The 13,119-nt window shown below is 37.8% G+C and overlaps 1 protein-coding gene across 2 annotated transcripts in view; it reads right to left on the reverse strand.

Moving 5' to 3' along the window:
• Positions 1-12,085, reverse strand: part of si:dkey-103g5.4 (uncharacterized) — a 31,624-nt gene extending 19,539 nt beyond the window's left edge. For both annotated transcript variants that reach the window (XM_059332183.1, XM_059332185.1), the window contains exons 1-10: positions 11,931-12,085; positions 10,386-10,498; positions 10,129-10,286; positions 9,252-9,479; positions 5,934-6,272; positions 5,704-5,852; positions 4,911-5,160; positions 1,994-2,164; positions 788-945; positions 442-582 (exon numbers count right to left, since the gene is read on the reverse strand). In XM_059332183.1, coding sequence (XP_059188166.1) covers positions 442-582; positions 788-945; positions 1,994-2,164; positions 4,911-5,160; positions 5,704-5,852; positions 5,934-6,272; positions 9,252-9,479; positions 10,129-10,286; positions 10,386-10,498; positions 11,931-12,035 — 1,812 coding nt within the window. In that variant the 5' untranslated portion in view covers positions 12,036-12,085. The remainder of the gene's footprint in view (positions 1-441; positions 583-787; positions 946-1,993; positions 2,165-4,910; positions 5,161-5,703; positions 5,853-5,933; positions 6,273-9,251; positions 9,480-10,128; positions 10,287-10,385; positions 10,499-11,930) is intronic.
• Between the last annotated feature and the right edge of the window lie 1,034 nt (positions 12,086-13,119).

Below are 13,119 nucleotides of genomic sequence, written 5' to 3' on the forward strand. Positions count from 1 at the left end.
TTTGGAATATATAAAACAATCTGAGCGGCTCCATTCTGCATAACGAGTACTTTTACTTTTGATACTTTAAGTACATTTTGATGCTGATACTTTTGTACTTTCACTTAAGTACATTTTGAATGCAGGACTACTTACTTGTAGTGGAGTAATTTCACAGTGTGGTATTAGTACTTTTACTTAAGTAAGAGATCTGAATACTTTTTCCACCTCTGCATACAGCGACTTTGCAGTCGGCCCTAAACCTAACCACAAGCTTGCACATATGATATGAAAGCTTTTTCCAGAATTACTTTCCAGTGCTGATTCCCCCAGTATCCACTCATCCCCTAACTCAATTCCAAATGTTCAAAAGGCTCAGCCCCTTTGAATTTCTCCCCCTATACTCAGAGGCCAGAATATATAAGATATTTACAACCAAAACAGCAAACTCCCCCTGCTGACCTGATACGAGTTTGCTTCTGCAACTCTAAAGAGACTCTGGAATAGAGCCGAGTCCAGATCAGAGAGAAGCTCCTCCTCCCTCTGCCGCTGCTGCTGCCAGTAAGTGTTTCGCACGCAAACCTCTCTCTGCAGCGCCTCTACCTGGGAAACAATAGCAGAAACAAAAGGAAGTATATCAGATTGACTAAATCAACATGTTACTTCAGTCAATGGGCTGTTAAATGCGGTTAAACACATAAAGACTTGGATTACTTTTTGGAAGTTCACAAAAGTTCCCCCTACTGAATGCAGTAGGCTGTAAAACAAATAACTTTTGTAGTCAAATGACTCATAATTATTTCCCCACCTGCACACTGTCAGTTTGATCTGCAGACGTTAGCCAGTAGGAAGCTGTGACCGGTACAACGTTTTTTCTGGCCACATCTAGCCTGGCTCCAACCACCGGGGCCAGCACACCTGTCACTGGATCAACTGCCTGGGATCCATACCGGATGGCCACAAGGCCTGTAAACACCATGTACAGTCATGGAAAAAATTATTAGATGGTTTTCTTGATAAAAACCAAAATCATTATCAAGAAAACCATGGAAAATGTGTAGATATCAGCTCTTAACCCTTAAGAACCCACGGTGATATGGGTGTAACAAACACTTGAGTGACTTCTCCAAAAAAAACAGAAATCTAAAAAAGTAGCTAATTTCAAAAAGCTTATTTTTTGTTACGATTTTTTGTTTAAACCCATTTAACAATTCTAATCCGTTAATAGGCTGTCCTTTATTGCATTTGACCCTATTAGGGTTTGTTGTTTATTTTTATTTTTATTATTGATTTATTATTATTATGTTACTTAAAAACACATCTGAAAAATAATTTGTTGTTAAACAGCACTATTAATGTCACAATTTTAGAAAAAGACAAATTTGTGTTTCTGTCAGCAGAAAAGGTGTCGAGTTTTTTTTCATATTATTACATTGATGTGTTTTTACAGTACAAAACGCATGAAGTACACTTGAGTGGACAAATAAATATTTCTTTATAGAATAAAGATAGAAAAAAAAAATTTCAAACCTTGTTTTACATCCCTAATGATGTATAAAAATACTTATCATAATTCATGCATGAGAGGGTTAAAATAAGAAATATCATAAAAATAAATACCATCAACACCCAATGTGACATATATGTTACATCACAGATCTTTGACATTTAGGGGTAGAATAAAAATAAAAAAAACATCAGAAATGTGTGCTTTGTGGTCCACTTGGTCTGTGGTATATCCCCCATAATTTTCCTTCAAGGATAAATATATCTGGGTTCTTATGGGTTAAATTAAACTTGTATGAGCTTTTTTTGTTGTTATCATTATATTTGTCCAAACCTTTAGTTGTACCAGGCATTAAATGAACAAGAAAGCAAGGAGAAAACAAGGGTGGTCTAATAATTTTTATGATGACTGTAAATGGAAAATGATACAACGTATTATTCTGTATTGTTTAATATAATTTAAGAGTTGGATAATGTGACCTCTGCAGTACTTGGTTTTTCACGATACCTTTTCCATCTGGGTCCTCCATGGTCCCTGCTAATTGTATTATAATCCCAGAGACAAGGTCGGTCTGACACCCCAGCACAGGTACACTCAGACCAGATCCCAGGGGGTCAGGGTACTCCATCCCTAGCAGAGCTGGCACACACACATCTGAACCAGAGAGGGGCATCTCTCCTGGTTTCAGGAGCACAGGAGAAGTCAGCAGGTTAGAGTGGAGGAAACAAATTTGATATGGTGCTCAAATATTTATTTCCCTGTGCATTCCTGGAAGTTTTTTTGGCCTACACATTTCTAGCAAGTCAGAGAGCTGCAGAGGTTGTTCCACAAGACTTTTCTGACTACATGTAGTAGAGCAGGGGTGTCAAACTCAAATACACAATGGGCCAAAATTTAAAACTTGAATAAAATCGCGGGCCAACATTGAACAAATAAACCTTTTAATATATACCAAACATGTTTTGCTTTAACATTAAATATGGAACCAGCAACGCTAATAAGCATACAATATCAAATAAAAAGCACATCAATGTCATTAATTTATTAAATAAAAATTAAATAAAAATCGTATGCCTCTTTTCTATTTGCATCCTTCTGATTTAAATATCAAAATAAACTTTTTCAACAGGTTAATAAATTCTGCCTTTCTTTTCTCCATTTTTGGGAAGGGGTAGCTCGGAGACAGCTCTAGCTTGAGGTTGCTATGACGACTGTCACAGAGGAGCGTTTCTGGGTCCTGTCCTGATTGACGTGCCAAAACAACAGCAGGGCATTGTGGGATTTGTAGTATTAGCGGTAAATGTGCCGTATAATACCGGCGGGTCAGCTTTTATAGTTTTTGGTATTGCCTCGCGGGCCAAATAAAATTACACTGCGGGCCAAATTTGGCCCGCGGGCCCGAGTTTGACACCCCTGTAGTAGAGGAAACACTGCCAATTTTTACATTCACTTAACTTAAGTGTTTACTTGGCTACAATGAAACAACCTCTAAATAAAGGAAATGCAAAAATAAGTACAGATAGAGTACATGAAACAGGATTGTGGCTGCACGGCACATCTTGCAAAGCATATTAAACGATATGAGAAGCAAAACTAAGAAGCAGATTATAAAGAAAAGCACACATGACCACACAGCAATGGAAAGTCTGCAGAGAACACGATAAGCCTTAATGGTAATGCCCCTGGCAGAGAAACAATATTTCTTTTCTGACGTAATTTGATTGTTGATGCGTCAGGAGCTCAATTAACTAAAAAAAAATATGAACACGAGTCTCCAGTGCAGTAAACATTCACATTTACATGATTTAATTCCAGTTAATTAGACTTGACACTTTAATGTCTCTTAAACAGCATTGTGGGTAATCTGCTGTACTCCATGTTATGGCAGTGTGATGACTATAAATGGGCCTCAGTTAAAGATATGAATGTCTTTATATTTTTGATCATAGCATCCATGTTGATCACTGATGGTCTCATGGTTCTGTGGGTTACATATAACTTTGCTGTGCCATTTTACTGGTTATGTTGTATGTTACTGTATTTATTTGTTTCATAGTACCAACATTTTTATACTGTATATTCATATTTATTCTGCACTGGAATTCTATTCTATTCCTTAATACATACTCCTTCTTTAGACACTTTATTTTTTATTATATTTTATTGTATTTTTATATTTTATTGCTTGAAGTATGCCTAGGTTGTTCTTTTATTTAATTGTGTTGTTATTGTCTATGTGTGCAATGCTGCTGCTACACTGTAATTTCCCAGCTTGGGATAAATAAAGTATATCTATTTATCTATCTATCTATCTATGTGGGACAAGCAGGTTACAGCCTAAGTTCCTGTGAACAGTTGTTGCTTGTGACAAACAAAGGTCATGTGAAAAAGGAAATGTCACCCTCCTGAGGCTAATGAAAGCTAAAACAACCATACATAATTGTATGCCTAAAACTCTGTTTGTTCTCTGTAGTAGAGAGGGCATTTAAGGACAGTATCGGGACATTCAGAAGGGCAAACATTTACAAAACTGAAAGTATTATATCTAAAATATTAAATTATCAAACATCAATGTTAAATCTGTATGTGCTGGATGGTGCGCGTACCTTATGAAAAGTAAGTGTTTTATGGAGTTGCAGACGTTGGCCATAATTGAAAAATCTACTTAATCTCCCACTATACGAATACATACTTCCTGCAGTAGTTCTGATTAACACACAAACAAACTTTCAGGCTCCAGGCTGAAACGCTGTCAGAGACCAGTGGTTTGCTTTTATGTTTCTGTTAATGTCCTACTGTCTAAACATATGTTTCTCTATCCACAAAAGACAATAAAAGCACTCATCATCCCCCTATGGATCTATTGATTCTGCCTGGAAGTACACTTAGCAGCAGTAACACAGAACCGCAAAAGCGTGAGAAGACTCCAACACACCCGGAGCAACTGATTGGACCTGACTGCAGCTTATGGTTTAACCAGACTTATGGTGCTTTTATGTTAATGTGTTTTAATGTGATGTGTTTTTAATTGCTGTTTTGCACAAACCAATAACAAATTTCTGCCTTTCTGCACACAAGAAAGTAGAAAGTATTTTTTATTCTATTCTAAACAAACAAACTGGCTGAAAAAATACAGTGTTAAGAAAAATAGATAAGCAAATACCAAGTAACATGTTTTTCTACTCAGCAGGGAGCAGATCGTAGGCAGTGATAAAAATGAAAAATTAAAAGGAGGATAATATGTTTCCCAACTCTAGCAATTTTTAGTAAAACAGGAGGACAGATAGTAATAAATTAGATCATTTACAGCAACAAAGATAAGAGTAGAACGGAGCCACAGTACAGAGTGCAGAAGTGACTTTTTGATGTATTGCCAACAGGAGAGTGCTTAATTTCATGCACTCTCTCGCTGGTATTTCCTCACCCAGAGTCCCTCCATCCTGCTGGAGACCTTCAGCCCAGTCCAGCAGGATATCCAACCTGGTCTGCAGCTGCAGCTGGCAGTGCAGGCTCCTCCCCCAGGCCTGCTGGAGCTCCGCGGCTGCAGCCAGAAGATGATTTTGTCGGCCACTTCCCCTCTCGCTGCCCTGAGGGCGCTGCAGAGTTTGGTCTGATCCCCACTCCTCCGTTAGTGGCTTCAGGAGCTCCAGGACTTTGAACATCACTGCCACAACCTAATGGAGAAACATTTTGCCTTCACTCAAGTCATTTTTTGGTTTATTATCTGCTGATTGACTGTCTCACAGCATTTATCTCTTTCATAGTATTTAATTTCTAGTGAATGGACAGCTCCTGGCTAGACTTGTGGTTTATTCAGTTATTTTGCCAACTGTTGTTTTGAATCTCAACTTTTAAGGCAAGGCAAGTTTATTTATATAGCACAATTCGGACACAGGGCCATTCAAAGTGCTTTACAGGGGCAAGATTAAAATACATAAAACACATTAGCAGACATTTAAAAGCGAATTTAAAAAAAAAAAGAAAAAAAGTGAATGAATAAAACATTTAAAAGCGAATGAATAAAAATTACAGGTTAAAATGGAAACAGAAAAGTCTTCAGACTTGATTTAAAAGAGCTGAGAGTTGCAGCAGACCTCAAGTTCTCTGGGAGTTTGTTCCAGAGATTTGGTGCATAAAAACTAAACGCTGCCAGTTTAGAAGGAAAAAATTATAATTACTTCTTCCTAAATGCAGTCATATGCATCTCATGTAATCACCTTGCTGTCTAGAAGGGTCTGGTATCCTCCCGCATTTGGCAGCAGCTGTCCAGCCCGTATGCTCGCCCCTCCTATTCTCACCATCCGCCCACTCAGAGGCTCGATGAAAGACTCGGCCAGCAGGACTCCACCTACTGGCAGCACAGCTCCTATACACAGAACAAAGTTAACCCATTGATGGTAACCAGGACAGAGGCTGTGCTGAAGTCTCACCAGCAGCACTAACACACCTGTCACTGGGTCTAGACTGACCCCAACAGTGAGCACAACTTTCCCCGTCCTGGAGTCCAGCATGGGATAGCCAATCTGAATAGGCTGCGGCAGGCGGGTGATGGGACAGACATGCACCCCTCCCAGTGGGTAAACCAGTCCTGACTGGGGGTGGATGGTCACAGCCAGAATGGGCACTGGGACCCCGGTGTCTGGCTCGGCCATGGGAGCTCCCAGCTGCAGTCTCTGGCCCGGTCTGAGGCCTCTGAGTCGAGTGCTGGGTAGAGGCTGGTCTGAGTGGCAGGACCTTGGGTAAGGAATGAAAGGAAGGAGGGGACTGTCCCACTTCCTGTTGTCTCCTGAGAATAAAAAATAGCAGTTGAAAACACTTCACAGTAACATGTCAACCATCTGAGTGATATTTAATGCAATGACATACACTACCGGTCAAAAGTTTTAGAACACCCCAATTTTTCTAGTTTTTTTATTGAAAATCAAGCAGTTCAAGTCAAATGAACAGCTTGAAAGGGTACAAAGGTAAGTGGTGAACGGCCAGAGGTAAATGAAAAAAGGTAAAATATAACGTACATTTCAGAATTATACAAGTAGGCCTTTTTTCAGGGAACAAGAAATGGGTTAACAACTTAACTCTATGGAGTCTTGGGCTATTTTCTCATTTTTTTTATTCTTTTCATGTCTTTGTAAGTCATTTTGTGTCTTTTTTTGGTCATTTTGTGTCTTTTTTAGTCATTTTGTGTCTTTTGGTGTCTTTTTTTGTCATTTTGTGTCTTTTTTTAGTCCTTTAGTCGAACATAAAATGTGATTTTGAATCTTTTTTTTACTTTCAAAACACTATCATGCTCAATAAAGAATTTTAAATGTTGCAAATGTGCATTAATTTCAGAGTACACTGAGACATTAAACTGCATCATTTTCAATTAAATTCTGGAAAAGTTGGTGTGTTCTAAAACTTTTGACCGGTAGTGTATGTTGTATATGAAGTTTCAGTAAACTACAGGGAATGAGCATGCTAGTATATAATATTAATTGGGGGTTTTTAAAGGTATAATATGTAACTTGTCAGCATTAACAAGTCTAAAATGACTAGACCTAGGGCATGTTATAGATATTGTTAGGTTACATTATACCAAATAACAATTTTGGCATCAAATGGCAACATATCACAGTTGTGCATGTGTCAGTGTTGTGGTTGTTTGCCAGAATGAGTCATAAATTGACTTTTTATCCTGTTTTAAGACATATTTTAAATATAAAACTTTTTTAAGTCTTGGCTGGTTTAAGCTATAAATTTAACCAGATGTTAAATTGTTCATCAGGCATCTGGATCTTAAGTCGTCAGAGCAACAAGCTGAGCAAATGCTGGCAGCAGCTGTCCCACTCCAGCTGTATAAAGAAAGCTAAAGGAATCCTTACCTGCAGAAGCTTATTGTAGGTGATACAGGATGCAGCTGGACCAGAAAATCACATATTTTGTGTGATAAAAAATTCCAACCACATTATAAAAACACAAATAATACGAATAGTCTGGTAGCGTTCAATTTCCTAACCTCTAAAACTCTAGCCAATCTTTTGTCTGTATATGATTCATTTTTCACAATTTTGTGGGCACAAAACAAGTGAGCAATGTCAAAAACAAGGAAACAAAGAGTCCTACCTTGTGCAAAAAGTAATAAAAGAAGAAAGAAAGTATCTGAGTTCTCAACTGAGGCCATAAGTCAAAAGTAAAGTTATGTTAGAATTGAAATTCATGCAAATTCATGAAAAAAGCTAATGTGCTTTTATTTCATGGGGCTGAAAACAAAGCATTAACTATTGTATGTTATTTGCATTAGAAACAACTAAATATAGTGTTATATCTGGTAATATCATGTGTATTCAACCAGAATTTAAGTGTAAAGTACAAGTGCATCACAAGTACTTTGCTTCCACTTAATGAGTTTCTTCAGCATTAACCCATAAGAACCCACGGTGACATGGGTATCACAAACATTTTAAATGTTCTAGTAATGTTCAAGTATGTTTTCTCAAGTACATAAGTGTGTTTTTTAGTAGCTTGTTGAGAAGCCGTCCAATAAGGCAGTGTTATTTATATTTATTTATTCTCGATTTATTATTATTTCGTTACTTAAAAACAAATCTGAAATGTGTCTAAGTTATTCATTTAAAAATAAAATATATCATAAGGTCCACTTGGTCTATGGCAGCCATTCTCAACCTTGGGGTCCGGACCCCAGTTGGGGTTGCGAGACGATTTCTGGGGGTCGCCAAGTCAGTTTTGGAAGTCAGCTCTGTCTCCGCTGTGTTAAAGTGTTCATGGGTTAATGTGTTTTAGTCTTTTTTGTCATTTGATGTCTTTTTTTGGTAATTTCGTAGGTTTTTTGGTCATTTTGTGGTCAATTTGATTCCTTTTTTGCTTTATTTTATGTAATTCTTTGGTCATTTTGTGTCTTTTTTTTTAACCTGGTCTCACAGGAATCCGTAACTCAAAATCCGTGGAATAGCCACGGAATCACTCAAATTTCCGTGAAACTGACACGGATTTCGCTACAATGCAAGTTAATGACAGTCATATCCCGTGGCTATTGGTGTTCCAAGTCACATGACTTCAAGGTCCCGGTGGTCAGAACAAAAAACATGGCGGACAGTTCTCTCATTTTTAGTGAAAAAATCAATATTTTGACTTCGTTTCTGGATAAAAATGGATTTTGATCACATTTCTAGCGAGAAATATATGTTTTATTTTCTAAATATTCACTCAGTGAATGTACATAATCACTTTGTATGTTGGAATAGCCACGGGATATGACTGTCATTAACTTGCATTGTAGCGAAATCCGTGTCAGTTTCACGGAAATTTGAGTGATTCCGTGGCTATTCCACAGATTTTGAGTTAAGCAAATCCGTGGCTATTTCACGGATTCCTGTGAGATCATGTTGCTTTTTTTGATCATTTTGGGTCATTTTGTGGTCAATTTGATTCTTTTTTGGGTAATTTTGTGCCTTTTCTGACAAATCCCAAAGTTCAAATCCCAAAGTAAACTTATAGCAAAGGATTAAAAGTAACAATAGAATATAAAAACATATATAAATACACAGACAGAGAGATGTTTTAGTTGTTGTCTGCTTCATTATTTGTCCAAAATTCGTCGCGGACAACATGCATGTTAAATTGGGGGTCGCGACTCAAAAAGGTTGAGAACTACTGCTCTATGGTATATCCCCCATAATTTTCCTTTTTAAGGATTACTGGCTCTGGGTTCTTATGGGTAAATTCAGTATCAGCCATCCCCAAACCCCACAAGCCCCCCTCATGTTACCTGTACATGAGTCAGTTGTGAACACTAAAGTGGAGCTTGCAGGATCATAGGCCACATTGCCAGCTATGGGCAAAAGTCTGCCGGTCTGCGGATGCAGGAAGAAATCAGGCGGCACAGCCATGGTGTGGCCGCTGCTCAGCAGCATATGGCTGTGAGCTTTTGGTCTTATGAGGCCCGTCACTGAATCACAACGAAGAGCCTGACAGACACGCAGGGACCCATCAGGACCTGGAAAAAGGCAGAGGGAGAAATGGCTGATCGTCAAACTGGGAAAGATCATGATTTAAGCTGTTTTGAATCAAAGTACAGTCACATGCTGGGTGGGCTGTAGTGTAAAAACTGAACAATGATTTGTCTTCATTATGTATGTATGCCTCTTTGTTTAAAATATCTATGTTCCATTTTATAAGTAAAAGTATTTTTTTTATGACACTACCATTTGCTAAATTTAAGCAATTTACCCCATTGTATTGCTTTTTTCTTGTTTTAAAGAGATGTTTTTTTTCAGTGCTGCCTTCTGGTGGCTGAACATTTTGACTTTTTTTAAGAAATCCTGCAGCTGGCAGCCAAATGTGCTCGTCTGAAGCAAAAGCACGCTCATAGTAATTGTTACAGGAGAGTTTTTTCCTGTACCTAGAATGACAGAAAACTTGACTTAATGTACAGACCTGTATTGGTGTAGAGTAATGCTGGGAAAGTGGGTACATCTGTATGTTCTTTCAGTATAGAAACATGATTTACTTTTATTTTTTTAGCCTTTAACTTGATGTTGCAGTACATATTTTCAGCAACAGAGGGTGCTGTTTCTCTACAATTCAAGGGCAGAGTTTGTGAAATATTTAAGCAATCTGGCTCATGAAATGAATGCTGGACTCACCAAAGATGTGGTCCTTGATCAGCACAGTTCCAGTGTCAGGGCAGAGCAGCTTGGCCCCCGTTCCCTCGCCCAGAAAGCCCCAGGCCCCCTGACGCTGGCACTCTGCTGACACCAGCTCTCCCATCTCCTCCACCAGGGACGACAGCCTCTGGATGAAGCTGAAGATTGGAAACGACAGATTGAAGATGTGAGAGCATTTACTCTGCTCTGCTTGTTGTTGCTGCAACACATTGCAAAATATAGACTTGATGCTTTACTTTTGCTGGTTGTTGTTGTTATAAACCTTGGACATTAGTCTGGTGCACTCTCTGAGCTGAGCTGTGAGGACACTGTGGACCCGCTGCTGGACCTGCTGCTCTCGCCTCAGAACCTGGACAAACCCGCAGAACAGTCACAACTAATGAAACACACTAACAGAGTTAATAGATAGATCTAGGGCTGAATCAATTGTTTATTTATTTTAGCAAATATAATTGATTGATCACACTGCAAAAAAAGCATTTATTTTGTATTTTTTGGCCTAAAACAGTGATTTAAGTTGGTAAAGCTCGGAAATATAAATTATTGACATTTAGGGCAATAATGTAAGTTAGCACAACAAAGGAAGCCAGTTGTCTGCTCAAAAACAAGTTTGTGAGTTGTCGTTACTTATATCTTTAAGTTGGGGTTCACAACAAGGGACAATAGTTCTGATAACTCTTATTTGTTTGTTGTGAAATGCTGGAAAGCGGTGAAATTAGCGAAAGCTAGCGGCTAACTGATGCTAGCGGCGCTGCTTGTTACAGCTACAAGAGTAGCCATTAGCGTATCAATGCTAACTCAAAATTGTGGTCGCAACATTAGCTGACATTTCATAGCGGCGTTACAATCGTGTTGAGTTGACGAAAAATCTGAATTCAGAGTTGAGCAAACTCAAAAACAAAACTTAAAATATTTAGTTTAATTGTCCAACTGGAAATTTTATCGAAGTTTGTTGCCTTGAAATTTTGAGTTAACCCAACTTTTCTTTTTTTTGCAGTGCACTTCAGTCCCTTTTCAAGCAAAAATGTTAAACAATTCAGACTTCTAACTGATGAGGTTTTGCTTCTTTTCTTTGTCATATATTAAAGTAAACCATGTTTTAGTTTAGTACTGTTGCTTGAACAAAACAAGCAATTTGATGCCCTTTTTTTCACAATTACAGACATTCTATGGACCAATTAGGTGGATTATGAGACAATGGGCTTCTGGGCACATACATACAAAATGCCCCACCACCTCTCTTACATAGAAACAGACACAGAGAGTCTTTTGGTGGTATTTTGGTGTCTCCTTTGTTGTTGTTAGACAGCTGTCAGTTGTTTTGTGTCTTTTTTTGGTGACTGTGTGTCTCTTTGTAGTAATTTTGAGTCATTTTGTGGTTGTTTTCACTCTTTTTATAGTTAGTTTGAGTCTCTTTGTGTTATCTTTGTGTTTCTTTGCAGCTGTTTTGTGTCTTTTTGTTGTTGTTTTATGTATATTGTAGGTGAAGGCCGGGGGGCTTCTGAGAACTTTGGGCAGACCCCCTCATTCCATGCATTATTATATCAGGTAATACAAAAATTATCTGCAGATTATTTGACAATAAATGAAAAATAACTGTTTGTTGCAGCCCAGCAATGATTACTGCTTCTTTAAAAACTATCTACAACACATAAACATGCCTTCTCTCTCTTTATCTGTCACTGTTCTTGTTTTTAGAATACATTTATTTAGATTTCCTAATTGTGATGGAATAGTAGGAGATGCACAGAGGGGAACTGGGGACGTCATGTAATGTAAACCTGCAGCTGGCTGTCGAGCAGAGTCCTCAGCTGTGAGGCGAGAGTCTTCCGTCGTACCACTTCCCTCTCCACCTCTCTCCTCATCCTCTCATAACCCTCCCCCATCCTCTCTTCAGAAATAAAACATGGGTGGAGTAGCTGCAGTTTCCCAAGAACTCCCTGATAGAGCTCCTTAACCTGGATACACACAGACACATATATTATAACAACGTTAACGCCACACAAATAGTACATTGTAATAAATTATTCTGAAGCAGTAATGCATCACACAGGAGAAACAACTTCCTGACAAAGGAAATAATGAATTCAGCAATTCAGTAAATTGCCACTGCACATCAGACAGGCCTCCTCACTGTCTCATTTTAAATCTCTTCTTAAAACCCACCTCTTCTCGTTGGCTTTTAACACCACGCAGAGTGTTGATTTTATGTTGATTTTATGATTTTATGATTTTTTGTTTTTATTGTATTCATGCATATTTTATTTTGTGCGGGCAGTACATTTTATTTTATTTATTTTTAGCCCATTTTTAATTTATTTTATCTTATTGCATCTTACTGTTCTATTGTTTACTACATCTCTTTGTATTGTGTTATGTATTTATTGTTTGTGCAGCACTTTGGAAACCTTGTGTTTGCTAAAATTGTGCTATATAAATAAAGAGGATTGGATTGGATTGGATTCTGTAGTCATTTTATTTTACTTAATATATTTGATAAAATGTATTAAATATAAAGGTGTCCTTGATTTTGAGGCAGTTGTTTAAGTAACTTTAATATAAAAACATATTACTACTACTTATTTTAATCACATTAAATATAATCTTTATGTGTATGTAATTCTAAATCAAGAGAATTTTGAATGAATCCAACACAATAGAATTAGTCAATTTTTAATTGACAGGCACTTCCTGTTAAGTTGTTATTAACTCAACTTGTAACGTAGTTAGATTTCATTAATAATATTGTGTGCAATCTTTTGCCTCAATTTTTTTGAGTAGCTATTGTTTATCTTTTTTTACAGTGTATATTCATAATAAGTAGATCACACATCTGATCCCACCCCAACATGCTTGCATGCATCTCACACTGGTGAGGCAACACAGGGGTGCGAGATGTGCCATCTCCCCTTACATCTTTATCACCTCAGCTGTCCTGAGGGCTGTAACAAAAACCTCTGTCTCCTACAC

This window comes from Centropristis striata, chromosome 4 (assembly GCF_030273125.1).
Source record: "Centropristis striata isolate RG_2023a ecotype Rhode Island chromosome 4, C.striata_1.0, whole genome shotgun sequence".
NCBI lineage: Eukaryota > Metazoa > Chordata > Actinopteri > Perciformes > Serranidae > Centropristis > Centropristis striata.